Source organism: Spermophilus citellus (assembly GCF_964194105.1).
Source record: "Spermophilus citellus genome assembly, chromosome: 4".
Lineage (NCBI taxonomy): Eukaryota > Metazoa > Chordata > Mammalia > Rodentia > Sciuridae > Spermophilus > Spermophilus citellus.
The window spans coordinates 68136027-68163614 of NC_138185.1; the positions used below are offsets into that span (position 1 = coordinate 68136027).

Here is a 27588-nt window from a genome sequence, read left to right on the forward strand (position 1 = left end):
TGTCAAGCACTGTGCACAGTTATCTTCCATTCTTTAAACAGCTGGACCAGGTAGGCTCCCATTTTACAGACATGAAAATTCACGTCCAGAGGGTTTCAGTGACTCTTCTGGCTCGGACATTTAGACATTTAGGACATGTAGGTTGACCCCCTCCGAGGCTCCCACCCTACTCTATTATTCCAGCTGAGGTGCTTCCTTTAACTCCACCCCAGCGCCAGATTACATGCTCCCAGCTGTAAAAACCGAGCTCTTGATCTTGTCCTCTCTCAACTCCCAGGTCATTGCTTGGCACATAGATTTTCAATAAATATATATCGGATGCGTGCTTGAATAAATGAACCTATACTACTCTAGAAGGTGAGGATTCCAAGTTGCTGGGAGGAGGAGGTGGAGGTAGGATTAATTTTTGATTCTTCCAACTCATTATTCCTCCTGATCTTTGTAGAGTCTAGACCTGAGTATGTCATTCTCAGTTTAAAAACCATTAAATGGAGCCGGGCAAGAGAGCATATGCCTTGTAATCCCAGAGACTGGGAAGGCTGAGGCAGGCGGATAGAAAGATGGAGACCAGCCTCAGCAATTTAGCAAGATACTCAGCAACTTAGTCTCAAAATTTAAAAAGGACTGGGGTTATAGCTCAGTGGTAAAGCGCCCCTGGGTTCAATCCCCAGCAAACCCCAATCCAGGGGGGAAAAAAATGAAATGCTTAAAAATCCAAAGCCTGATATTCTGGAACCCAGACTTCCTCTTTTCTTTTGGCCCTCTCCTTCTGTGTTTCAGCCACTGTGGCTTTTGTTCCTTTTTTTTTTTTTTTTTTTTTGTATTGGGGACTGAACCCAGGGGCACTTTACCACTGAGCCACTAACCCTTTTTTTATATTTTATTTACAGACAGGGTCTTGCTGAGTTGCTGAGACTGGCTTGGAACTTCCGATCCTTGTGCCTCAGCCTACTGAGCTGCTGGGATTATAGGCAAGTGCCACCACTCTTGGCTTTTGTTCCTCTTCATTTTATCTTCAGGGAAGTCTTTCCTGACTCCCTAGATTAGATTAGGATTCTACACTTAGAGAGGTTCTAATGCTTCTTCCATGACAGTGCATATATATCTTGTTTGCAGTGTAGGTTTATTTGAGTGATGATTGCATAAGTGTCTGTTTCCCTTTGTAGAATGCAAGCCCCATAAGCACAGCTAGGACCTGATGTGTGGCAGTTGTTCAGTGTTTAATGAGTGACTCTAGTTTTCCCAGCACTTCATAATAAGGGGATAATTTGAGAGTGATTTTGTTAAGAAAGATTCACTATATCAATGTATGAGTACCACATTTGTGGAAATGTTACACTCCATGCAGTGGAAACTACAGTGCTATAGAAACACCAAAACCAGTCAAAGTGATTGGAGTGTAGCCTCATCCCAACCTGATTATTTTTCTCTTGAGAGTAAGCCCTTTCTATCCAAGATAGGGTTGATCTTCTGTATTCAAACAATAGATAAGGGCTGGGATTGTAGTTCAGAGCACTTGCCTAGCATGTGTGAGGTAGCACCACATATAAATAAGTAAAATAAAGGTCCATTGATAAACAGAAAATAATTTTAAAAACTAAACAGAAACAATAGACAAGCAAGAATCTGTCACTGTGGCTCCTATGTAAGACAGACCAGGAAAAGCTAACCAGCCAGGGATATCTTGACTGCATGGTGATCAGAGATTTACATGAAGATGTGGCAATTGACCTTGTGACATGATGACCAGCTGTCATCTAGATCTCCCAGCCGCCTCATTTGGTTCTGAATCTTCCTTCCTGAATAACCTTCTGATGGTCACTTTGCTTCCTGGAAGATATTGTGCCATTTGGCACATTTGTCACAGTATTAAATAGTTATTCTGAATCATGTGGTATCTGGTTAGCATATTGTCCTGTTTTTTTTTTTTTTTTTTTTTGCCTAATCATTGATAAAATTGAGTTCCTAACGCCCACTGTGTGTGTGTGTGTGTGCATGTGTGTGTGTGTGTGTGTGTGTGTGTGTGTGCTGTGCTGGGGATCAAATCCAAGGGCACTCAACCGATAAACTATATCCCCAGCCTGTTTTATTTTTTTATTTTGAGGTAGGGTCTCACTAAGTTGCCAAGAATGACTTTGAACTTGCAATCCTGCCTCAGCCTCCCAAGTCATGGAGATTACAGGCATGAGCCATTGCTCCTGGCTCTGATATACATTAAAAGGAGTTTATCAAGAACTGAAGGATAGCTCAGTTGTAGAGCACTTGCCAAACATTCATGAGTCCCTGGGGTTGATCCTTAGCACCACCATTAAAACAAAACTAAACAAAAACCATCTTCTCATTCTGATTATAATTTTATTTTTTGGTTTGATTCTCAAAGGTTAAATTTGTGTGTGTGTGACTGGAGATTAAACCCAGGGCCTTGCACATGATGCCAGGCAAGTTGTCTCCCGCTGAGCTCCGTTCGTACCCCTTTTTAATTTTATTTGAGACAGTGTTTGGCCAGGTTTCTCAGACTTGCCATCCTCCTGCCTCATCCTCCCAAGTAATTTGGATTACAGGCATATTGGTTATGATTTTGTCAAGAGTATCAACTCTTGGATTTATGGATTTGTTCTACTTTTTTCAGTTTTTTTAATATTTATTTTTTAGTTATAGGTGGACACAGTACCTTTATTTTATTTTTATATGGTGCTGAGGATTGAACCCAGTGTCTCATGCATGCTAGGCAAGCACTTCACCTCTGAGCCACAACCCCAACCCCCTTTTTTCATGTTTAACAAGACTTTTTTTTTTTTTTTTTTTTTGGTGCTGGGAATCGAATCCAGAGCCTTGTGCATGCAAGACAAGCAATCTACCAACTGAGCTATAGCCCCAGCCCAACAAGACATTTTTTTTTTTCCTGCTTGTAAGATTATTCCTTTCTTCTTGTTTTCTTTGGGACCTTCAATAGGATGGCCATACAGATTTCACCAACACAGTGATTTATGATCCAAGACCCAAAGGAGCCAGCCATGTGAAGAAACTTTGGGAAAAAGATAATGTTATTTTGCATTAAAGGAACAGAAAGTACTGACACCCTGAGCAAGAACAAACTTAGGAAAAGTAAGGAGTAGAGTGGCAGTGGGGAGAGTGGTCTGAGATGAATTGAAAAGCATACAGAATAGGTATCCCCAGAATATCAGGAGTGAACATTATGTAGGTCTTTATTCTGAATGAATGAATGAATGAATACTGTCTTTGATATAGCTCGGGTAAATAGGAAATAATTGAATTTCTTAAATTCATTTTGAGACACTTTTTTAAAAAAGTTTTTAATTGTGCTAACAGATGCATAACATAAATTTTATGTTATCTTAATCTCTCTACAAAAAAAAATTTTTTTTTTATACTGAGGATTGAACTTAGGGGTGCTCCACCAATTTCAGCTCTTTTTTATTGAAACTGGGTCTCACTAAGTTGCTGATTTTCCTGCCTCAAGTCTCCCAACTTGCTAGGATTAAGGACATGCATCACTATGCCCTGCTAAAATTTTTTAATTGCTTGGGATGTAGTTTAATGGTAGAACACTTGGCTAGCAAATGCCAGGCCCTGGGTTCAATCTGTAGCACCATACACACAAAAAATATATATAAAACACAAACAATATATTATATTGCCAGGCTTGATGGCACACACCTACAACCCCAATGACTTGAGAGGCTGAGACAGGAAGACCAAAAGTTTGAGGCTGGCCTTGGCAACTTGGCAAGACCCTGTCTCAACATAAAATTTGAGGACTGGGGATATAGCTTAGTTGGTAGAGTGCTTGTCTCACATACACAAGGCTATGGGTTCAAACCCCAGCACCACAAAAATAAAATAAAATAAAATTTGAAAAGAGGTAAGGATACAGCTCAGTGGTAAAGTGCCCCTGATTTTAACCCCCAGTATCAAAATAAATAAAATAAAATAAATTGTTTGGGGAACTGCTATACTTTTTCCTCCAATGGCTGTATTACTTCACTCTCCACCAACAGTGTACAAAGGTTCCAGTTTCTCCACATCTTTGCCAACATCACAGAATAAGTCTTTTATCTTTTTTTCTCCCATTCCTCTCCTCTGTGTATACATATACAGAGAATACATGTGTGTGTGTGTATGTATGTATATATAAATATATATGGATGTTTGTATATAAAACTGTCAACAAAAAATAGTCAATATATATTTTTGATTTAGTAAAAACATGCTCATCTGCAAGTGATGGAAATATGAGCAATTTCTATTTTTTCTAGGTATTTTACCAAAGGCATGGATTATATATTGTTTTTGACTATAATCTAAACAAAAAGTCAAGATTTTTTGAAAATAAAAATCTCTGAAAATGGACTACTCTCATGTATTTTTCATCTCTTAGGATTGTTTCAGGTAGTTTCATGGCTCTTTTGCATTATTCAAAGGAAACTTCATATTTGCTACCTCCAAACAATGAGGACTGGGAAGAGAAAGGCATCCCTGATTTTGTCTATGGGCAGAAGGAACTTATAGTGGAAGGCATTCAGTGGCCAAGGAATGCACCCAGCGCCCTGGACACACCAACGAGATTTGACTCTGCCCTCTGTTCTGCCTGGAGGCAGAGGGTGGAGCTAGGGCTCTTTCGCTACCGCCTAGGGGAGTTGCAAACTCAAACCCTCCCTGGTGCTGTGGGTTTTGTGGCTCAGCTAAATGTGGAGCGAGGTGTACAGAGGAGACGTCCTCAGAACATCAAGAGTGTAAGGCAGGCATTTGACCCTGAACAGTTTAACTTCAACAAGATCCGGCCAGGAGAAGTTCTCTTCCGTCTGCACCGGAAGCCCAATGACTGTAGTGCTGTCCAGCAAGAGGACATCCTGGTGATAATCAATGTCAGTCCCCTGGAGTGGGGCCATGTGCTGCTGGTTCCTGAGCCTACTCTGGGGCTACCCCAGCGCCTGCTACCAGGTGTGCTGCGGGCAGGGCTTGAGACTGTGTTGCTGAGCTCTCACCCAGGCTTCAGGGTTGGCTTCAACAGCCTGGGGGGATTGGCTTCAGTGAACCACCTCCACCTGCATGGCTACTACCTGGCCCACAGATTGCCTGTGGAGGGGGCACCAAGTGAGGCTCTAGACCCAGGGGGCCATTTGTATTTGCTTCAGGCCGTCCCAGCTCCTGGTTTCCTCTTTTACACTAGTGGGCCAGGGCCTGACTTAGAAGCCTTGATTAGCAGGGTATGTCGGGCCACTGACTACCTCACTGATCATGAAATTGCACATAACTTGTTTGTAACTCGGGGAGCTCCACCTGGAAAGGCATCAGCATCCACAATGCTCACAGGGGTCCGAGTAATTCTGTGGGCCCGGAAGTCCAACTTTGGAATAAAGGAAGGTGAAGCTTTCAATGTTGCCCTCTGTGAACTGGCTGGCCACCTCCCTGTCAAAACATACCAGGACTTCAGCAGCCTGACAGAGGAGGCTGCCCTGGCCCTCATTCAGGACTGTCTGCTGCCCCCAGCCCAAGCAGATGAGATACAGGAAGCACTGGTAGCCTTGATGGCCCAGGAAGAGCTGTGATCCTTCTGGAGGTATTTATTTGCTAACTGACTGAATCCCTTTCCATTCATAGTCATTCATTGTCATAGTCATCTGGTCATTTATTTTTATGATTGCTTTCCTACTTCTCTCAGCCTAAGGGGAAGAATAAAGAAAGAACTGATGACTGGTCTTGGTGAAGGAGAGAAACCTTGGAATAAATTGAATCAGCATGCTCTCCTGGTTATATCTGCTGTTTCTCACCTTTCTTCCTGTTCTCACCTTCTCTGTTTGTTCCTCCTTTGCCCACTGTTTTGTTGTTGTTGCTGTATGTTTTTTTTGTTTTGAGACTGGCTCTCCCTATGTTATTCAGGCTGTCCCCAAATTCCTGAACTGTTGAGCTCAAGTGATTTTCCTGCCTCAGCCTCCCAAATAGCTGGGATTACAGATGAATGCCACCATACCTGACTGCAGCTCAGGCAGTCAGATGCCAGAATCTGAGCTGGGACAATGTGCATTTGTGATTCTCTCTACCATTTCTTTTCTTTTCTTTCCCTCCCTCCCTCCCTTCCTTTTTCTATTCCATCACTTATTTTTATTTCTTCATCCTTCTCTTGAATTTGTTCCTGCTGCTCCATCAAGATGCCCTACTTCTTCATCTCCCTAAAAATTCATCTTGAATTTTCCTCCAGTACCCAACATAGAGTTGAATGGTCTTTCACATTATCTCTTGTGAAAACAGGGTGTACTCATAACATTAAAGATGCAGGTCCTCTTACTATTTCCATTTAATAAATGAAGAAAGGGAAGTTGACAGATTGTCACTTATCCAAGGTCAGCCAGATAACACATGGGATTTGAACTGCAGCTCAGGCAGTCAGATGCCAGAATCTGAGCTGGGACAATGTGCATTTGTGATTCTCTCTCCAGTCAGCAATGCCCATAAAGTCATAAAGTGTAATGCTGCCTTTAAAATTTTATGGCCTTCTGGAGTCTTTCTCTGGCATTTCACAAGCTCCACATGATGTAGGCTTCTTGAAAAATCCAGAGCTAAGTCTTTACTTCTCTATCTGTATCTGAGTCAATGTAAGATTTTGTATTTGTTTGTGATACTGGCGATTGAACCCAGGGCCTTGTACATGCTAGGCAAGTACTCTACCCTATAGCTAAGCTATATCCCCAGCGCTTTTTAAATTTTATTTTGAGACAGGATCTCAGTATACTGTCCAGGCTGACCTCAAACTTGTGATCCTCCTGCCTTAGCCTCCCAAGTAGCTGGGATTACAGGCATGTACCACCATGCCCAGTTGTGAAAATTTTTGAAAAATGAATGCTTTGTCCTGTTTCGTTACTTCATTGATCTCCACACTGATTCCAGAGGAACCAGTCAAAAGGTACTATCGTAGGGCTGGGGTTGGAGCTCAGTGGTAGAGCACTTGCCTGACATGTGTGAGACACTGGGTTCAATTCTTAGCACTACATATAAATAAATAAATAAATAAATAAAAGGTCCATCAACAACTAAAACATATGTATACATACAAAAAAATTTTTAAAGGGTATAGTTGTTAGAGAGTTATATATAAAAAGCCATTTTTCCTTGTGCTTCCTTGATTCTTGTATAGCAAAAGTAACCCCAAAAAGGAAGAAAGAAAAGAAAAAAATCCTGAGTTTAGTTTTCAATAGGGATGATCACTGCCACTTATTTATTTTGTGGGGATTGAATCCAAGGGTGCTTTACCATTGAGCTCCATCCTCAGCCCCTTTTATTTTTTGAGTCAGGATCTCACTAAATTGCTGGGGCTGGCCTGCAATCCTCCTGCCTCAGCCCCAGCCACTGGGATTTCAGATGTGCACAACCATGCCCAGTCCACTGCCACTACTCTTACCCCAAACCTCCTGAAAGAATGGGAGTTCCTACTCACAGTGTAGCAGTCAGGGGGCCTTCAGAGTAAGGTGCCACCTACTAGCTGGAAGAGTTCTCCCAGCAGAGGTTTGGGCTCCTCTGTCTTCTATTGTGTCGGCACAGCTTTGGCTGTGGCTTAGGCCCATAGGTATTTGGCTCCCTATGCCAAGGCCTGTATAAAGCTTTATCGTAGAATTTTTTTTTTTTTTTAGAGAGAGAGAATTTTTTAATGTTTATTTTTTAGTTTTTCAGCGGACACAATATCTTTGTATGTGGTGCTGAGGAGTGAACCCAGACCACACTCATGCCAGGCGAGTGGGCTACCGGTTGAGCCACATCCCCAGCCCTATCATAGAATTTTAATTGGAAATTTTATATCACAAAAGAAGTTACAGTCTCATTGAGATAAAGCAGACTATGCACCCATAACCTATGTTATAAGAAAAACAATTAAGCATTTTTACATTCTCTCAAATTTTTGACTACCCCCATGTTTTTGGCAAATGGCAGTAATTTTAACCTTTTTCTGAGAGCTTTTGCATATACAAGCTCAATATGCTTGCTTTTCCTTGCTTGCTCCCCAAAGGGAATGCATGAGATGATATTACAGCTAAGTAGATTTTGTGTCCAAGGTGATGAGCCAAATATCTGGATTTCTCCAGTTTGTCCCTGGGACTTCCCTGACCCAAATGAGTTTTTCTATAAAGTGGGGAAGGGTAAAGTCAAATAGGTTTTCTTTATGATAGTGTTTCTCAGCTGTTTATGCTTTAGGAATTGTTTAAAGTTTTGTTGTTGCTTTAGGAATCTTTAAGAAGGTGGGCCAGAGATATGGCTCAGTAGTACAGCACTTGCCTAGCATGCGTGAGGCACTGGCTTTGATCCCTGGCATCACATAAAAATAAATAAAATAAAGGTACATCTACAATTAAAAAAATTTTTTTAAAAAGAAGGGAATTTTATCTGAAGCTTTGTCTCAGCCAGAATATGGAATATATAGGCTCTTTGTACTCAGAGCCATGATAGGAAGTGCTGATCCAAACAGGGCCTCTCCACCTTTTTGCCTCTTGATTCAGGACCTCAAATGCTAAGGGCCTATGGATTTGATCTAATGGGAAACCTTGAAGAGTACCAAATGGTGTAGTAACAGATTTGCATTTTAGGAAAAATACTCAAGCTGCAGATGTAAAGTGGTGGGAATATAAGGTTAGGGGGCTAATTCTATAAACTAGGTCCACTGTGCTGACCCCCACATGCTTTCTTTTAAAAAGCAATTTACCTGGCTTAAGTCAGGATATGTTACACCTCAGCAAACAACCTATTATCTGAAGAAGAAATGCAGGGTAACAGAAGTTAACCCTGAAGTCGGGGGACTTCTGTGACTTATATAGGCCAGATCCCAGAATTCAGGAAGATAAGGACAATTCCCCCTAACTCTAAAACCCGTAAGAACAAGTTCTAGTTAGAACCAGTCAGCATGGGCCAAATGCCCTGGACCTTTACTATACACAGTTGGGACTTGGAAGTTTGATGTGATTGTGCTGTCAGTCAAATGTCAAGAGGTGTCAGGCGCAATGGCACGCGTCTGTAATCCCAGTGGCTTGGGAGGCTGAGGCAGGAGGATTGCAAGTTCAAAGTCAGCCTCAGCAACTCATTGAGGCACTAAGCAACTCAGTGAGACCCTGTCTGTAAATAAAAATTAAAAAAAGCACCCCTGGTTCAATCCCCATTACCCCCCCCCAAAATCAAGATGTGTTGGGCTGGGGTTGTGGCTCATTGGTAGAGTGCTTGCCTAGATGTGTGAGGCACTGGGTTCAATTCTTAGCACCACATATAAATTAACAAATAAATAAAGGTCCATCAACAACTAAAAAAAAAATATTTAAAAAAAAAGTCAAGAGGTGGACCTGGGGTGGGACTCTCCAGAAAACTCCCTGGGACCCCCCCCCAGGAGGGCAAGAGAGGGGTACCATCCTTCTCCCCTCTGAGAGGACCCCCTCTCACGCTTGAGAATGTTCCCTTTTCCTGTGAACTCAAGTCTGTCTCACTTGACACGTCTGAAATCTTTCTGATCACAAGAACTGCTAATAGAGGACTGTTGTAGCTATCTCAGCTCTGCAGTAGGCGGTGCTCTGTAACAAGGAGGATAAATGAAGAATAGTCAAAGAATTCAATGAAGAGTTTGCTGAATGACAGTGATTCAGGCAACAAATGAAGATGGACCAGATCCTAGGACAGTGCTTGTAACGCTGAATATTTGTTGACAAAATGAGAAAAACTAGAAACAAGGGTCTTCAGAGTATTTCAAGGAGATCTTATATAAAGTCAAGCCCCACCTCTTGACTTTTTTAAAAAATATTTTTAGTTGTAGATGGTCACAATACCTTTATTTTGTTAAGTTTTTTAATGTGGTGCTGGGGAGATTATATATATATATAATCATGTTGAAGAAAGATCAAGAAATCTATGAATTTTAAAAATGTCCATGAAGAGCTGGGGGTATAGCTCAGTGGTAGAGTACTGGCCTAGCATATGCAAGGTCCGGGGTTCCATCCACAGCACCAAAAATGATACAAAAACAAACAGAAAAACAGAAGTCCAATCCTCCTAAAGGATGGAAAATTTTAAAGTGTCTTCTGGATTTAGCCCACAGGATAATCTGAGTGACAAGTTGGGCTAAGTTTGGTGGAGATGGCTAGCAGAAGTCAAAGTGGGAGGGTGTCGGGGAAAAGAGGCCACAGTGACAGAACAATGTCATGAAGCGGTTCCGTTATTCCATAATAGAGCTGTCTTAGCCCACCAGGCTGAAAGCGCTGGAAGACATGTGTCTTAATCAGAGCTTTCCTAGAGGGCAAAGACTGTTCACTGCATGGTTTCGGAAAAACCGAAGAAAAGAGAGCAGCTATTCGTCCCCAACGCAGACTTGATTTGTGCGTTCAAGAAAAGATGGGAGTGGGGAGGTGCGAAGTTGTGCCAAATCAGGAGAACTACAAGTCCCATGACGCACGGGCAGGGTGGGTCCTCCGGTGCCGCAACCCGCCGCTCTTCCTCTTCCAGCTGTAAGCAAATATTGCCCCGGCCAAGATGGCCTCAGCCGGCGCCCGGGTGGGTGTGGTCCGCGGAAGGACCCGCCCCCCAAACGCTTGTGCAATGGGAACTGCCCTCGTATCCATGGCGACGGCGGCGGCGGCGGCCCGCGACTAGCTAAAATAGGCGCCGCCGCCGCCTGGATCTTGGAGTCAGCAGTTAACCCCCAGGGGGAGCGGGCTCCCTTTCGCGACAGCTCGGACAGACGGTCCTGTGGAACTAATAGGCGGTCCCCGACACCAGCAACGCCCAGGAAGAGCCGAAACGGGCGAAGGGCGGCCATGAGCGAGCAGCTGGGTTCTACCTCAGGCCGCTAGGGGCAGCCTCAGCAGCCCCTCAGCTCTTCTCGGAACCTCGGGTGGGCAGTGTCCGCCGTAGGCTCCCCTTCTGTGGTCAGAGCCCAAGGGTTGCTTGGCTCCAGTGTGTTTACATGGAGAAACTGAATCCTGAGGCAGAGAAAGGGCCGACTTATTGTACATTTGATCTTCAGTTGTATTACAAAGCAAATTATCTCCCCAGTTCACCCAGCCATCCCCCATTCCATTCAGGAACAAAAGAGCCATGGTTATGGTTCTTACCATCTCTGCTCATTACTGCACGCACCACAGTGTGTTGTTTGATCCAGTGTGATCTTGGGTGGTAGTCAGGGAATCCATATCTCCTGGCATCCCACACACCCTCACCCCAACTTGGAAACATCCTGTTATTCAGTGGGATTGTTCTGTTCCGAAGGAGCTGCAACATTTTCTTAAAACACCACGAAGGGCCTTTGGGTGGATCCCTGCAAGCCATCCTGGGCCTTAATTCCTACCCTCTTCCCCTTAGAATCTAAGAGAATGGAACCGAGTACCTGTAAGACCAGTGAATCTGAGGAAGACTCTGTTGAGGAAGAGGAATCTGAGGAGGAGTGTGTTAAAGAGGAAGATACCACCCTTTCTAACTCTTCACAGCAGGCACTCTCAAAGGCAGACTATAAGGCATTTGAGAATGGGGATCCCTTAGCCATTGTAGCCAAAAAAATTCCAAAGAAAATCATAGCCCCAACTGACACAGATGACTTAGAAGTTGGGAGGAGAAAGAGAAGGCGGAAACGCAGGTAACCTTCCCTGGACCTCCTCACCTGCCTGGCTCCAGAGTCACCCCCTGACCTCCCTTCAGCATTTGGGAGACTGGGACCTAAGCTCTTCCCTTCAGTCTTTGGAAGAGGAAAGGCTGGAGCATGATTTATCTTTTGATACAACAGAAACAAAAATCAGAAACATTTGGGCTAGTTCATTTTAGAATTTCAGTATATTTTTTTCCATGCTGGGGATTGAACCCAGGAGTGCTTTACCACTGAGCTACATCCCAGTCCTTTTTATTTTGAGACTAGGTTTTGCTAAATTGCTTAGGGCCTCATTAAGTTGCTGAGGCTAGCCTCAGACTGTGATCCTCCTGTCTCAGCCTCCAGAGTCCCTGGGATTACAGGCATGCTCACCATGCCTGGCAGAATTTCAGCATGTTTTTATCACCCTGTCTTTCCTTTAAGTGGCTTCTAGAAAAAATGAATTGTGTTTGTTGGATATCTCTGCATCTGAGAGCCTGGCAGCCCAGGGTCTGTCCTTCCCTTCTACTCTGCCTGATTTCTGCTATTCCTCCATTCCAGACCCTTGGCCATCAACCTGACCAACTGCAAGTATGAAAGTGGTAAGCACCCAACTCACACCCTTTTACACAAGAGGGCTGTCATTCTTACTAGGGAGAAGGAGCTCCAATCAAGCTTCCAGCCTTGGATCTTGCCAGGCTGGCCTAGAGCCCATGTTGAGGCTCATGAGGTTCCCCTGGCTCAGCTACTGGCAGTTGAGATATTGCTATTCTAATTAGTCTCAATGGTAGGGACAATATCTTCAGTTAACTAACAAAAACAATGAATAAAAGTTCTGGGTATGGTGGCTCATGCCTGTAATCCTAGAGACTTGGGAGGCTGAGGCAGGGAAATAAGTTTGAATCCAGCCTCAGCACTTGGCGAGACCCTATCTCAAAATTTTAAAAAGATTTTTAAAAGGCTAGGGGGCATATAGATCAGTGATAGAGCACTACCGTGTTCAATCCCCAGTACTGCTAGAAATAAAATACATGAGAGTCACCATTGCCCAGATTTGTGCAGACATGAGACAAGCTTAAAACAGTTTGGGTGGGTGGCTAGGGATGTAGTTCAGCACGTGCCTAGCATGTGTGAGGTCCTGGGTTCGATCCCTAGCACCTAAAAAACAAAACAAACAAACAACAATTACAAAAAAAAAAAAAACACCCCCAAAACCCCACAGTTCTTAAAGAGAACTTTGGAGGGACTTCACCTACTTAAAAAAAAAAAATCCCCAATTAGGTCAGTGTTTTCCTTCTTCCCTCTTTTTCCCACTGCCATCTGTGCAAGAGGCCACCCAGAGTGTTAGGCACCAGTGTGGTCCCTACCTATGGTCAGCTCTGCAGAAACAATCATGATTGAGAGAGAGGACTGGCAGAATCATAAGGCCAGGCTCTCGTTTTCTCTGCTGCATATTTTGGAAGGGCCTGACAGCCTCATGAACTTGGAATTGCCACCTGATAACTAAGATGCAGAACTGAAGTAAGAGTCACCTCCCTCTTCAACCTGGCCTCTGGTCAGGTCTGTTCCTTTCCTGACCCATCTAGAGTTCCAGGGCTTGTTGCTGGTGCTCAGGCTGGCAACACTGACCCCCCTATCTCTGCAGTGCGGCGGGCAGCCCAAATGTGTGGCCTGAAAGAAGTGGGGGAGGACGAAGAATGGACTGTGTATTGGACAGATTGCTCCGTCTCACTGGAACGAGTCATGGACATGAAGAGGTTTCAGGTACCAATATCCTGAGCTAAGATTCAGAATGACTATTCCTAACCCCTGCCCAGGCATGAGGCTGCCATTCTTTTTTGGCTGTACCCTGTTTAGACAGGAAAGGCTATACTAAGGGTCTTCTGTTCCAATGGAAATATTCTCCTCTTGGCTCTCTGGAGCTTCTGTTATCTGAAGGAAGTTTCCGGTGGGTATATAATTGCCCATTATTTGCTCTGCCTGGTGACATCTATGTCTATCCTGCCTGCTCCAAGGCAGGACTGAGAGGCAGCCTCAGAGCTAACAACAGGGCCATCTCAGCATCTTAGAACCCATCGGTGTGGTGGTGTACGCCTGTAATCCCAGCGATTTGGAAGGCTGGGGCAGGAGGATCACAAGTTCAAAGCTAGCCTCAGCAACTTAGCAAGGACCTAAGCAATTTACTGAGACCCTCTCTCAAAATAAAAACAATAAGGACTAGAGATGTGGCTCAGTGGTAAAGCACCTCTGGTTTCAATTCCCAGTACAAAGAAGTGGGGGGAGGAAGAGAAGAGAGTGTGTCAGTTTGGAGTCCTGCCTGGCAGCAAGAAAATCAGGGAAGATGGACCAGGTCCCTAAGAAGAATGTTCCTGCCAGGCTAGGGATGTAGCTTATTGATCAAACACTAGTACATGCAAGGTCCTGTGTTCAATCTTCAGTATCTCACATACACAAAAATATACCTGCCTCAAGGTATTTTTATTACCCTCTAACAGATTCCTTGTGGTGAATATCAATAAAATAAGTCATGTGTCACTTAATGACAGAGATACATTTCTGAGGAATGCATTGGTAGGTGATTTCATCATTGTTTGATTTTTGTAAATGTATTTTACGAAATGGATGGATATGATATCACCAGATGACATAATCTTATAGAACCTTATATGTAGCTATTGAGTAAAATGCCCTTATACAATGCATGACTGTAATTAAAAAGGGTCTGGTGGGGCTCCATAGGAAACTGAGTGATAGGTTTTCAAGTTCGAGGACAGCCCAGGCAACTTAGCAAGACCTTGTCTTAAATTTTTAAAAAGGCGATGGGGGTGCAGCTCAGTTGTAGAGTACTTGTCTAGCAGGCTTGAGGAGCTGGGTTAGATCCTTAGGACACAATAAAAAAGGGAGTTGGGTGTGTATAGACTTATTTTGAGGGGAAGCCAGTAAGGGATTGAAGAAACTATAACCTGTATCAAGATAGACAGCAAGTCTACAAGTATTCAAGAAGCTTTGAAAAGAAATGCAGAAAGCTATTGTCAGATAAGGATGGCAATAATAACAGCTGTTATTGAGGACTTACTATGCATCTAACAGATACCATGTTAAGTGCTTTTATGGTTTTTTTTATTATTAAATCCTTAACAATGTTGGTTGTGATGGAGCAAACCTATAATCCCAGCAATTGGGTGGCAGGGGTGACTGAAACAGGAGGATTACAAATTGAAGGACAGCCTGGGCAACTTAGTGAAACTCTATCCCAAAATAAAATTAAAAAGGGCTGGGGATGTAGCTCAGTGGTAGAGCATCCCTGAGTTCAATCCCCAGTACCAGGGAAAAAAATCCTTAAAAACATTCCTGATGACTGGGATATATCTCAGTTGATAGAAGGCTTGCCTCACATGCAGAAGGCCCTGGGTTCAATCCCTAACATCACACACACACACACACAAAAAAAAAAATCCTGAGCAGCAGGTATTCTTTTGTTAAAAAAGGAAGCTGAAGCTCAGAAATACTAAGTTTATACAGCTAGTGACTGAGAAAGTCATGAAGGACAGAGCAGCCAGAGGTTTCCTGGCAGGCACCATGTCATCTCTAGGTGTCATGGAGTGCATTTCCTTCAGCTGGTCTTCAGTTTCCTTTTCTATTTCCTATCTTTTAGAGAATGTTTTTCATGATTTCTTTGTACTTCTATACTTTGTTACTTTATAAGACAAGTACTGGTGGTCTGAGGGATGTTAGAAGATGGCTAGAAGGCCCAGAGGTCTGGCCTAGTACACATTCTTCTCTCTTGTCCTCCTCCTTTTTTTTGAATGGGAGGGTAGGGGGTACCAGGGATTGAACTCAGTGTCACTTAACCACTGAGCTACATCCCCAGCCCTATTTTGTATTTTATTAGAGACAGGGTCTCACTAAGTTGCTTAGCACCTCGCTAAATTGTTGAGGCTGGCTTTGAATTCATGATCCTTGGGCCTCCACCTCTCAAGCCGCTGGGATTATAGGCATGGGCCACTGGGCCAGCCTCTGTCCTTCATTTTTTTTATATTTATTTTTTAGTTGTATTGGACACGATACCTTTATTTTCTTTATATGTGGTGCTGAGGATCGAACCCAGGGCCCTGCACATACTAGGCAAGTGCTCTACCACTGAGCCACAACTCCAGCCCCATGTCCTTTATTTTTGAATGCAGGATGTGCACACTGAGTGTAGAAGCCGTGGGAGGGTTTCTCACCTGCTTTAGGGAATCTTCCTGTTTCTACCTTTGGGGTAGTAAGGACAGTGTTCACCTCCACTGTGACTCCTCCCTTCTTCCCCATCCTCTTCCATGATTTTTTTGGGATGCCCAGGCCCCAGGAGCTGTCATTTACTCTAGGAGACAGTATAACTAACTGGCTCTGTTTCAGAAAATCAATCACTTTCCCGGCATGACAGAAATCTGCCGCAAAGATCTGCTGGCTCGGAATCTCAACCGCATGCAGAAACTCTATCCTACCGAGTACAACATCTTCCCCCGTACCTGGTGCCTCCCTGCAGAGTAAGTGAACCTAGCTTCCCAGGCTGAGATCCTAGGGGCAGGAATGGGTTGCCTTCCTTTGTCCCCTCCAGACTCTGGTCTGGTATGTCTCAGGGGGATGAAAGTGGACCAAGAAAGTTTCAGCTGATCAAAGAAAAGTTGTCTGAGAACAGTGTTCCAGGAAGAGTGTGGATTAGATAGCCTAGATAGCAAGAATATAGCCATGGGCCCCTAGGTCAGCCACGATTTGCAGAAACCTTTTGACCTGCTCCTCTCTGTACATAGCTACGGGGACTTCCAGTCCTATGGTCGGCAGCGAAAAACCCGCACTTATATCTGCAAGCCAGACAGTGGCTGTCAGGGACGTGGCATCTTCATCACCCGGAACCCCCGTGAGATCAAGCCGGGAGAGCACATGATCTGCCAGCAGTACATCTCCAAGGTGAAAGATACCTCAGTACCATTAGGCTCCTCCCTGGCCCTGAGGTTCCTTGTCTCTTCCAAAGCCAGGGAGGAAGCCAGTTTGGGGCTCCTACCCTTTCTGCTGTCCCCATTATCCTGGAGGCAGTATGGAGCCATGGTTTAGTCAGCCTGCCTAGGTTTGAATCTCATCTTTTCTACTTTCTAGATATGTGACCTCAGGTAGGTGGATGACCTTTTTTTTTTTTTTCTTGCCTCCATTTCCTATTGTTTCATGGGAAGAGTAACAGTAACTACTTTATATGATTGTTGTAAAAATTAAATGAGTTGTGTATTTGAAGCACTTACAACAGTGTGTGGCACATAGTAAGCACTTCAAAAATTAATTACAGGGCTGGGGCTGTAGCTCAGTGGCAGAGAGCTTTCCTCTCATATGGGAGGCACTGGGTTCGATCCTCAGCACCACATAAAAATAAAGGTTATTGTGTCCACCTACAACTAAAACAAATATTTTAAAAAATAAAGGCATGCTATCCATCTACAACTACAAAAAAAATTTTTAAGTTAATTATATTCCTTCTGGGTTTGTGTGCTCTTAGCCTTTCCTTATTGATGGCTTCAAGTTTGATATGCGAATCTACGTCCTGATCACATCCTGTGACCCTCTTCGGATCTTCATGTATGAGGAGGGCCTGGCCCGCTTTGCCACCATGCCATATGTGGAGCCCAGCCACAACAACCTGGTGAGGGGGCAGAATGACACCCGTTCTCTTCCATTGCATAAGTGCTGATGTTCTAGGGAGAAACGAGGTAGAGATTTTTCATTATCACACAAGAAAAAGGAAGGAAGTCAGTGAAAGCCATGACACCAAGCTATGAGAACAGCACTTGGTGGGTGGTGACTGAGAAAAGGTTCCCATCACACCCCACCCTCTTCCCTAGAATCTTATAAAAGGATAGTCCCCTGTTGCAAAGGGCCAGGAGACCAGCAATACTAGGGAGGGGTAGAGAAGGCCACAAGACGCTGGAGAGGTGGGCCGAATGGAAGCAGTCTGAGCCCATGGGGCTACTTGCTTCACAGGAAGATGTCTGCATGCACCTGACTAACTATGCTATCAACAAACACAGTGAGAATTTTGTCCGGGATGATGCTGTGGGCAGTAAGAGGTACTTGCTACTCTGTTTTTTCCTCCTTCCTCTATCCTTTAGCCCTACAATTTCAGGAGCCTATGAAACCCAGCTGACTTTTGGGAGGCTGTCTGCTAAGGAAAAACTGTCTTTCTAGACCCTGGATCTGTGCCTGAGTCTATCAGCCCCAAGTCCCACCCTAATAACTAATCCCTGTTCCCAGCTGCTAGCAGCTCTTTGATACACAGGGGCCCAGGCCTGGAATTAGGGTTAGCATCAGGGAACCAGCTGCCTGTAGCCAGGCCCTGGTGGCATAGAAATCTGTATTCCTCTGAGCACTGGGCCTCACAGGAAGCTGTCAACACTCAACGCCTGGCTGCGAGAACACAGCTACAACCCCCGAGAGCTGTGGGGCAACATCGAGGACATCATCATCAAAACTGTCATCTCAGCCCACTCTATTCTTCGCCACAACTACCGAACTTGTTTTCCTCAATATCTGAGTAGTGGTACATGTGCCTGTTTTGAGATCCTTGGTTTTGATGTTTTGCTGGACCAAAAGCTGAAGCCCTGGCTGCTGGAGGTAAGGTTTCTCTCCTCATCTTTGCAAAAGCAAGATTCAGAGGCTTCTCTGAACAGGACACCTGGGATAGGAGGCACTCAGGTAGGGACAGAAAAGGGGAGATGATAGGGAAACTTCAGGGTAGGTGGCAACCAGCAGAAGGCAAAAGACATCTATCTACCCTACCCTTTTGGCTGGCTGAGTCAAACTTTGGTGATCTCTGGCTTCTACCACAGCAATCCAGGTTTGGGATCCCCAGCGCTTCTGGTATAAACCTTGACTTTCAGGACACTTTATCTGTAGACTTAGGCTATCTGATTTACTCTCCCCAAGATGCCTGTGAATTGGAGGGATCACTATGCAGAGTCCTATGGCCTTGAAAGCTAGAGCTTACAGCCAACTTGGTTGCGGTCATAGGAGGGGATGTTTCTCCTAGACCCTCACTCAGGTCTTCAAGAGACCACCATCTGTTCAGGTGGTGTAGATACAGGAAGGGGGCAATAACTACTTCTCCTGGCAGGTAAATCACTCTCCAAGCTTCACTACAGACTCCCGCCTTGATCGAGAGGTGAAGGATGCACTTCTTTGTGATGCCATGACCCTTGTTAACCTCCGGGGTTGTGACAAAAAAAAAGTGTTAGAGGAGGACAAGCGGAGAGTCAAGGAAAGGCTTTTGCAAAGCCACCAACAGCCACGAGAAGCCAGGTATGTCATCTCAGCCCACTCTGTTCTTCGTCACAACTACTGAACCTGTTTCCCTCAATATCTAATGTGTTTATTAGCATAACTGGTCTTGCTTTTATACTTTCCTGAGAGTGAAAGTCCACTAGAAGAAAGCCACTAAGAACGAATTAACTATTGAAAAACATTTTGGGGCTGGGGTTGTGGCTCAGAAGTAGTGCTCACCTGGCATGTGCAAGGCCGTGGGTTCAATCCTCAGCACCACATAAAAATAAATAAGTAAAATAAAGGTTTTGTGTCTAACTAAAACTAAAAAATAAATATTAAAAAAAACATTTTGGGGGCTGGGGTTGTGGCTCAGTGGTAGAGCACTTTCCTTGCACAAGTGAAGCACTGGGTTCGATCCTCAGCACCACATAAAAATAATTAAATAAAGATATTGTGTCCATCTACAACTAAAAAAAATTTTTTAAAAAACATTATTTTGGGGGACTGGGGACATAGCTCCATTGTTTAACACTTGCCTAGAATGCATGAGACCCTGGGTTTGATCCCCAGCCCTGTGAAAAAAAAATTTTTTTGCATAGATAGCACATCACATATGTATAGATAATACATCACATAATATAGACAATATATTCAAAATTCAAATGATACAGTTCACAGTTTTTCCCCTGCCCTTCTCATTCAGCTACCCAGTTTTCCTCCCTGGAGTCAGTCAACATTCCTAGTGTAGTGTCATACTTTCACAAGCACTTAAAGCACAAATATATATGTATTTATACAGAGTATTTTCTCCCTTGTTTACCCAGACAGTTGCATAACTTATACATACTCGGCACCCTACTTAGCAATGTATTTTAAAGCTATTTTCATATTAACATATAAGGTGCTTTAGGTGGTTTGATTAGTTTTTATCCTCATTTTTAATAGTTTTTTATCCTCATTTTTTATTGGTATATTATAATTGTATATTTTTAAATTTTTTTGTAGTTATAATGTACAGAATACCTTTATTTTATTTACTTTTATGTGGTGCTAAGCATCAAACCCAATGCCTCACACATACTAGGCAAGTGCTCTGCCACTGAGCTACAGCCACAGCCCTAATTTTATATATATATATATATATATATATATATATATATATATATATATATATTTGTAGTTGGACATAATACCTTTATTTTACTTATTTATTTTTATGTGGTGCTGAGGATCGAACCCAGTGCCTTGCATGTGCACTTGCATGTGGGATTTGTTGTTACATATTTATATTTGTACATGCACACAATATAATAATGTAATTTGACCAAAATCACTTCTCAGCTTTTCCCCTTCCCTCTTTACTTTCCACCCCTTGATCCCTGTCCTAATCTCCCTTTGGTTTAGGAGATCCACCCTCACTTTTGTTTTCCTTTTTTTCCTCTAGCTTATGCATATGAGAGAAAACATAGGACCTTCTGAATTTGACTTATTTTGCTTAACATGATTGTCTCTGGTTCCATCCGGTTTCCTGCAAATGCCATAATTTCATTTTTCTTTATGGCTGAATGAAACTCTATTGTGTATATATACTATATTTTCTTTATCCATTTATCCACTGATAAACACCTAGTCTGGTTCCATAGTTTGGCTATTGTGAACTATAAACATGGTTATGCATATGTATCACTGTAGTAAAGGTAAATACCAAGAAGTAGTATAGTAGGGTTCCATGCCTAGTCTTTTGAGGAGCCTCCATTCTGATTTCCATAGTAATTATACTAATTTACAGTCCCACAAACAGTATAGAAGTGTTCCTTTTTCTCCACATCCTTTCCAGCATTTATTATTATTTGTATTCTTTTGTTTTTTGGTACCAGGGATTGAACCCAGGGGCACTTAACCACTGAGCCACATCCTTAGCCCTTTTTATAGTTTGTTTAGAGACAGGGTCTCACTAAGTTGCTGAGGATCTCACCGAGTTGCTTAGGGCCTTGCTAAGTTGCTAAAGCTGGCTTTGAACTTACAATCCTCCTTCCTCAGCCTCCCTAGCCCCTGGGATTACTGGTATGTGCCGTGGCATCCAGTTCTTATTTGTATATGTATTTTTAAATTATTTGTATTTATATATATATTTGGTGCTGGGGATTGAACCCAGGGCCTTGTGCATGCGAGGTAAGCACTCTACCAACTGAGCTATATTCCCAGCCCTATTATTTGTATTATTGATGACTGCCATTCTGACTGGTGTGAGATATAATCTCACTGTAGTTTTGATTCGCATTTTCCTAATTGCTAATGATGTTGAGCTTTTTTCCATGTATTGTCGGCCATTTGTATTTTGTCTTTTTTTTTGAAAATTATAAATATTTATTTTCTTTAAAAAAATTTATTTATTGGGGCTGGGGTTGTGGCTCAGCAGTAGAGCACTAGCCTCTCACGTGTGAGACCCTGGGTTCGATCCTCAGCACCACATAAAAATAAATAAAAAAAATAAAGATATACTGTTTAGTTTATTTGCCCATTTATTAATTGGGTCATTTGATTTTTTGGTGTAAAGATTTTTGAGCTCTTTATATGCTCTAGATACTAATCATCTGTCAGAAGAGTAGCTAATAAAGATTTTCTCCCATTCTGTGTTTTCTCTTCACATCCTAATTGTATACTTTGCTGTGCTTTTTTTTTTCCTTCAATACTGGAGATTGAACCTAGGGGAGCTCTACAACTGAGCTATATTCCCAGCTCTTTTTATTTATTTATTTATTTTTAAATTTTTTTTTAGAGAGAGTGAGAGAGTGAGAGAGGAGAGAGAGAGAGAGAGAGAGAGAGAGAGAGAATTTTTAATATTTATTTTTTTTTTGGATCTCGGCGGACACAACATCTTTGTTGGTATGTGGTGCTGAGGATCGAACCCAGGCCGCACGCATGCCAGGCGAGCGCGCTACCGCTTGAGCCACATCCCCAGCCTGGTTTTTTTTTTTTTTTTTTTTTTTTTTTTTAACACAGCTCCTCTAGAAACCAGTTCCTGAGGAACTTTCTAAAAATGAAACACAGAAAACAGTTTAGTTGTTAGTAGGGAATTGTTTAAATCAGTATTGATCACCCATTGTTGTTTTCCGAATAAAATGGGTTACAAACATGGTGATTGGTTACTGATATTAAAATTATATGTTAATGATACATAAAATTGAATTTGAGTAGGCTTTGGATATTCCTGTAGTAACATTGCTTTTCTCTACTGGTATTCCAATATGAGGGGTAGTTTGTATTTGATTCCTCATGATAGCCTTAGGGCCTGGTGAATAACAGGTACTCAAATGTTTGTGTGATGAATGGGAGTGAAGGATAAATTAAACACCCTGAGTGTTCCCATGAGACTGAACAGGGGACCTGAGTGAATCATGCTCAGTGGGGAAAAATGGCTGACAACTACTTTATTTATGAACTACATCCCAGACACTTTTATTTTTTATTATGAGATAGGGTCTCACTAAGTTGCCCAGCCTGGCCTTGAACTTGTGATCCTCCAGCCTCAGCCTCTCAAGTAGCTGGGATTACAGGCATATGCTACTATGTCTGACACTCATTTTAAAATATTGATATATGATCCCAATTTGGAAGGAAGGAAGGAAAAAAAGGAATTGAGGGAGGAAAGGCAAACTAGGGAGTAGCAAAGACAGGATTCAAACTCAGGAGGTCCTGCCCTGGAGTCCTTGCTCTGTACTAATTACTAATATGTTAATTTCATAGTAAGATCATGGGGAGTTGTTTTTTTTTTTTTTTTTTTTTTTTTTTTTTTTTTTTTTAAGAGAGAGTGAGAGGGGAGAGAGAGAGAGAGAGAGAATTTTTCAATATTTATTTATTTAGTTAGTTCTCGGCGGACACAACATCTTTGTTGGTATGTGGTGCTGAGGATCAAACCCGGGCCGCACGCATGCCAGGCGAGCGCGCTACCGCTTGAGCCACATCCCTAGCCCCATGGGGAGTTTTAATTTTTTTGCTCTTCTAAGTTTTCTGTAGTGAACTTATATTAGTCTCATAATTAGACTCCGATAATTTGGAGTGCCAGTTTATAAGTAAACCCCTCTAAACTTAGAACAAAAATCAAATTTCTGGAAGCAAAGCCTATTCTTCTGCCTACACACATGGTAGTGCTGACCAGAGATGGCCTTGACAGCCTTCTCCACAGTCAAGGGCTTGGGAGGCCAAGCGGCCAGCAGGAGTTTCTCAAAGGCTTACCCAGCCTTCCTTTCTTCAGGGAACATTCTCAAACCTCTGACTCTGCTGAGCTCTGTTTCCACAGGCGAGAACAGATCGAGTCGTCCCATGCAGCCATGCAGGACCAGGAACGATATGAGGATTCCCACCTGGGGGGCTATCGGCGGATCTATCCTGGGCCTGACACAGGGAAGTATGAACCCTTCTTCAAGCACAATGGCTCCCTCTTCCAGGAGACTGCTGCCTCCAAAGCCAGAGAAGAGTGTGCCAGGTACTTTGCCACTTTGTCCTGCATTTCCTTTATGCAGATGGATGAGGGCAGATCCTGAACCTGAATTACTCCCCAGCAGCGGGTAGGAAGCCAGACACTTGAGGAAAGAGAAATAGAGCTATATATTCTGTCAGCCTCTTAGTGACTCTTCATTCTGCAGGTTCCTCCCTAATTCCTGTCCCATCAGTCCCAAGAACAGATCATGATTCCTGCTTATCCCGTTTTCCCTCTATTTCCTTTTCCCCAACACAATTCCTCCAGTATCTGAAGCTTTTATGTTTTATCAGGCAGCAACTAGAAGAGATCCGCCTGAAGCAGGAACAGCAGGAGAATTCAGGCACTAAGAGGCGAAAGGAAAACAAGGACCAGAACCAGGGTGAATCAGCTGGGGAGAAGAGCCGATCCAGGGCAGGGCCCCGGGGCCTTTTCACCTACTTGGCTTACAGGAATCGGAAGCGGGAGAAAGAGGTGTCAGGGGTTGTGTGACTCTTATCTTTCTGCAGGAAAATGGGTTGGGACTACTAGAAAAGGGAATCTCTGCTGTCCTCTCCTCCCCTTGCACAAGAGAGATGAGTTCCTTATCAGTAAATTGAAACTTTTTGGAACAGAAGGTGAGAGAATGGACAGCAAAGGGAACTCTACAGGAGGGTCAGGGCAGGGATGAAGGTAGAGTGGGCTAGAGTCCTACAGCCATCCTTGCCGATGGTTGGGACTTGTCCTTGGAGATCCTGCATTTATCTCTCATGTACCTTGCAGCCCAAATCAATATACCTGGATATTATGCAACCTCAAGATATTGTAGAAGAGGAGGAGCTAGAGCGGATGAAGGCCCTGATACAAAGGGAGAATCTCATTCGAAGCCTGGGTATTGTAGAGCAGCTGACCCGCATGCTACACCCCAGTCACAGGGGCCAGAAAAAACTTCATGAGTATCAGGTGAGGGTCCTTATGAAGCCTTTGGCAAAAGAAGGGATAAAACGGTTGTGATATCAGCAGATGGTGGTGTCACACCAAAAGATGGCTTATGTGATGGTATCTGTCAATGGAGCTTGGGAAAGTTGAATAGTCTGGGCCTTGGGAGAGGGTCTGGTCTGTTGGTTCTTTTTGCATCTATTCCCCATCTCCCTTATTTTCAGGATTGACATCCAGCAAAGTGCAGGCCCCAACTATCTCAATTACAAGAGACTTACTCTCTATATTCTTATCTCATAGTAGCCCAAAAGTTATGACTGACAAATAACAAGGTTGCCATCATGCTGTGGCTTCTGTGTAATCTCTCTAGCACTGACAGTGTCCTCTAACAGGGAATAAGTAAATAGTCTCAGGCCAGTAAAACAGTTGCTGGGTTAGTAACAAATCTATTGGGCCCTCTGTTTTTGTTGAACCCTAAAAGAGTAACTGGTTAAATAGTGGCTACGGCCTAGAAGAGATTTTTTAAGTTACTTATTTCTTCCAACACTCCAACCAGCCTCACAAGAAATGTGGTAAGGGGCTGCTCTTCTCCTCTAGCCTAGATTTCACCAGGACGGGCTGGGCAGTCAAGAAGTGCAATCTGTGAGTCTGGTCCCATTGGTGCTCCTAAGAGGGGCTACCTCAGAGCAGGGCCAGCCTCATTTCCTGCAACCACTTCGGCCCCATGAATTGATCCCCAGGATCTTAGGGCCACTGCCAAGCACGAATGCTGCAATTCCACAACATTCCCGGTGCCATCTGCAGCCCAAGACCTTCAACTGGATAGGAGATCCAGCAGCCATCGGTCCCTGTTCATTGTCAATGAGGAAAGCTGGGAGGCATTATTTTTCCAGCGCTAGATTCAGGGTCACTAGCCGTAAGTATACAAAACTAGCTTTGGTCACTTTGACCTGTGTAAATTTCTAATAGCAGATATTACAGCTGGGATGCTCCTAAACTATAACGATGCAGTGGTACAGGAATGGGGAGGTGGTGGACCCATTTATTTAACTTCTCCTATGTGTTAGACTCTGATGATAATAATTGCAGAATTACAGTCCTAGCCCTCAACAAAGGTAACAAGAAAGTGGGCAAGTAAACGTACCAAGTATAATACAGTGTGGTAAAGATGCTGGAGGAAATCATGGGATACCATTCCTCTGTGGTAGTAATTGGATTACAGCTGAGAAAGAGGTGGGCAAATCTTTTCTGTGAGTACCAACTCAGGAGGGGTCCATGTTTTCACTGCAGAAGGCCAAGCCAGCAGAAGGCTAGAAGCCATAAACCAAGCCCTGGCAGTATCAGTGCCATCCACTTTAACCCCAAAGCATGGCTATCTTCTGCAGACTGAACGCACATTGCCTTCCATGGTAAAGTCTGAACACAGAACAGCCAAGGCGGGCAATCTCACCCTCTGCCCTGCCTCTGCACCTGTTCTGCAGCATTCCAGTACAATTCTTAACGTTGGCCAGCACAGGTAAAAGCAAGAAGGAAGTCAGCACTCAACCTCTCCTGGAGAACCTCCTGAGGTTCCAAAAGGAGCACTGGGCCTTCAATCTTTGCTAAATGAAAGTCGGCCACCAAGTTCCAGTTTGAAAACCCCAGTCAGGAATCCTGTTTGAAAAAGGAAAAACAAAAGACACCAAGAATTCCTCAACACCCTAAGATTCTTTTGGGATTGGTAAAGACTAAAAGATGAAGAGCCAAGGCTGGCCAAATACTCATTTCCACTTGTCAAGCCTGAAGCTGGGCTTACTGTTGAGGGATGTCTGAACCTTGGGAGCGGTCACCCCAGCGACGTGTCCCTTTTACCCTTGGAGTCAAGTGCCCAAGGCACGGGTATGTCGCCGTCAGCCGACTGCCAAGGGTGGACGCCCTTCCTACCATGGTGGCAGAGACAGGCAGGCCTGGGCAGCTTGAGACAGAGGGGCGGCTCTCGGTAATTGAATTCGTCTTTTTATTAAAGTTTATGTCGTTTTCCAGGAGTGTCCTGAACCTCATTTAGACCCTCGCGTTTCAAGGCAGCCAAACAATTACAGCTGGGAAGAACGGGCCGCTAAACAGCTCAGGCCTAGACTGTCCTTACAGCCCTGCAAAGGGCAACGCCTCGCGTCTGCCCTATTTCCCGCCCCGCCCCTTCCGCTTCCGGGACTGCTTCCGGTGCTGTAGGGTAGTGGGCTGCTGGAGCCTGGTTTACTTCGCCATGGCAGTTACCCTCAGCCTATTGGTGGGCGGCCGAGTCCGTACTGCTGTTGCTCGCTATGGGTTCGCGACCCGGGGGCTGGCGGGCTCAGGCCCTATGGGCCGTGAGCCGGACCCGGATTCCGACTGGGAGCCAGAGGAGAGGGAGTTGCAGGAGGTCGAGAGGTACTAGCTCCTTTCCCGGCCCTCAGCCTGAAGCTGGCCTTGGGCCTCGGCGCTTCAAGCCGCGCCCCCTTAGCGCCGGGCGTCCTCCAGCCGTCTCCACTGTGACTCTAATTTCTTCTTACCTGTTGTTAGCGGCGTAGGGACAGATGTTCAGCTCCCTTGCAACCACAGGTTCCTTCGCTAGTGACGTATATTTCGTTACACTTTTAGATAGTTCAGCATGCTTACGGGCAGTTATTGTTGTAGGTGTTAGATTTTTGGGTCGGTGTACAGAGCGGCGTTAAGCTGGCAAACATGGCCCGGTGGCCTTTACTGACACAAATGAGGGCTGGGCTCTTGGTGATTTAGCCCAAGACTTTTCAAACACCCATCTTGCTTCCACGCATGGCTTCTGCCATTGGTTCTCTCCCCCAGCACTCTGAAACGACAGAAAAAAGCAATTCGATTCCAGAAAATTCGGAGGCAAATGGAGGCGCCAGGTGCCCCACCCAGAACTCTGACATGGGAAGCCATGGAGCAGATACGGTAAGACTCGGGGTACTTAGCATCCGCTATGATAAGAGATGAAAGATTCTGGGGCTAAAACACGGGTTTGGCCATTTGAGTTTTGTTTTTGTATTTTGTCTTTCTGTTATAGGAAAATTTATACAGAAAATACAGTAACATGACGAATTTCCTTAATTTATCATCTAGATTTTATTTATTTATTTTATGGTATCGGGGATTGAACCCAGGGGCGCTTAAGCACTGAGCCACATCTCCTGCCCCCTCCCCCCTATATATATTGTTAATTAGTTGTAGGTGGACACAATTCTTTTATTTTTATTTATTTTTATGTGGTGCTGAGGATTGAGCCCGGTGCCCCACCCCTGCTTGGCAAGCGCTCTACCGCTGA

At 44.0% G+C, this 27588-nt stretch overlaps 3 protein-coding genes across 7 annotated transcripts in view; all 3 read left to right on the forward strand.

Annotated features, from left to right (window-relative positions):
• Window positions 1-26463, forward strand: TTLL13 (tubulin tyrosine ligase like 13). 2 transcript variants are annotated; one of them, XM_081292792.1, is made up of 15 exons: window positions 1-50; window positions 891-971; window positions 12164-12204; window positions 13248-13366; window positions 16001-16131; window positions 16396-16552; window positions 17130-17273; window positions 17612-17697; window positions 18010-18241; window positions 18741-18925; window positions 23190-23375; window positions 23663-23843; window positions 24132-24311; window positions 24885-25203; window positions 25578-26463. In XM_081292792.1, exons 4-15 carry the CDS (start codon window positions 13265-13267, stop codon window positions 25805-25807), a joined length of 2133 nt encoding a protein of 710 aa, XP_081148918.1. In that variant the 5' UTR covers window positions 1-50; window positions 891-971; window positions 12164-12204; window positions 13248-13264; the 3' UTR covers window positions 25808-26463. The 2 variants fall into 2 exon arrangements, with proteins under 2 accessions (XP_081148918.1, XP_081148919.1); XM_081292793.1 differs by lacking the exons at window positions 1-50; window positions 891-971 and adding exons at window positions 10726-10876; window positions 11344-11614 and having other exon boundaries at window positions 25092-25203.
• GDPGP1 (GDP-D-glucose phosphorylase 1) lies at window positions 894-16113 on the forward strand. 3 transcript variants are annotated; one of them, XM_081292797.1, is made up of 3 exons: window positions 894-971; window positions 4400-5581; window positions 16001-16113. In XM_081292797.1, the coding sequence occupies exon 2, from the start codon at window positions 4419-4421 to the stop codon at window positions 5568-5570; it is 1152 nt and encodes a 383-aa protein (XP_081148923.1). In that variant the 5' UTR covers window positions 894-971; window positions 4400-4418; the 3' UTR covers window positions 5571-5581; window positions 16001-16113. The 3 variants fall into 3 exon arrangements, with proteins under 3 accessions (XP_081148923.1, XP_081148924.1, XP_081148922.1); XM_081292798.1 differs by having other exon boundaries at window positions 16029-16084; XM_081292796.1 differs by lacking the exon at window positions 16001-16113 and having other exon boundaries at window positions 4400-5765.
• The window catches only part of NGRN (neugrin, neurite outgrowth associated), a 6727-nt gene continuing 5592 nt past the window's right edge, over window positions 26454-27588 (forward strand). Inside the window, exons 1-2 of one of the 2 annotated variants that reach the window (XM_081292812.1) lie at window positions 26454-26693; window positions 27108-27218. In XM_081292812.1, coding sequence (XP_081148938.1) covers window positions 26530-26693; window positions 27108-27218 — 275 coding nt within the window. In that variant the 5' untranslated portion in view covers window positions 26454-26529. The other variant, XR_014021781.1, reaches the window with a different exon arrangement.

Bases quoted from the DNA above. Each gene is read 5' to 3' on its own strand.
- GDPGP1 (XM_081292797.1), top strand. From the start codon at position 4,419: ATGGCTCTTTTGCATTATTCAAAGGAAACTTCATATTTGCTACCTCCA.
- TTLL13 (XM_081292793.1), top strand. From the start codon at position 11,355: ATGGAACCGAGTACCTGTAAGACCAGTGAATCTGAGGAAGACTCTGTT. The intron at 18,242-18,740 runs GTAAGGTTTCTC...TTCTCCTGGCAG, and splicing joins TGAAGCCCTGGCTGCTGGAG to GTAAATCACTCTCCAAGCTT. The intron at 18,926-23,189 runs GTATGTCATCTC...CTGTTTCCACAG, and splicing joins CAACAGCCACGAGAAGCCAG to GCGAGAACAGATCGAGTCGT.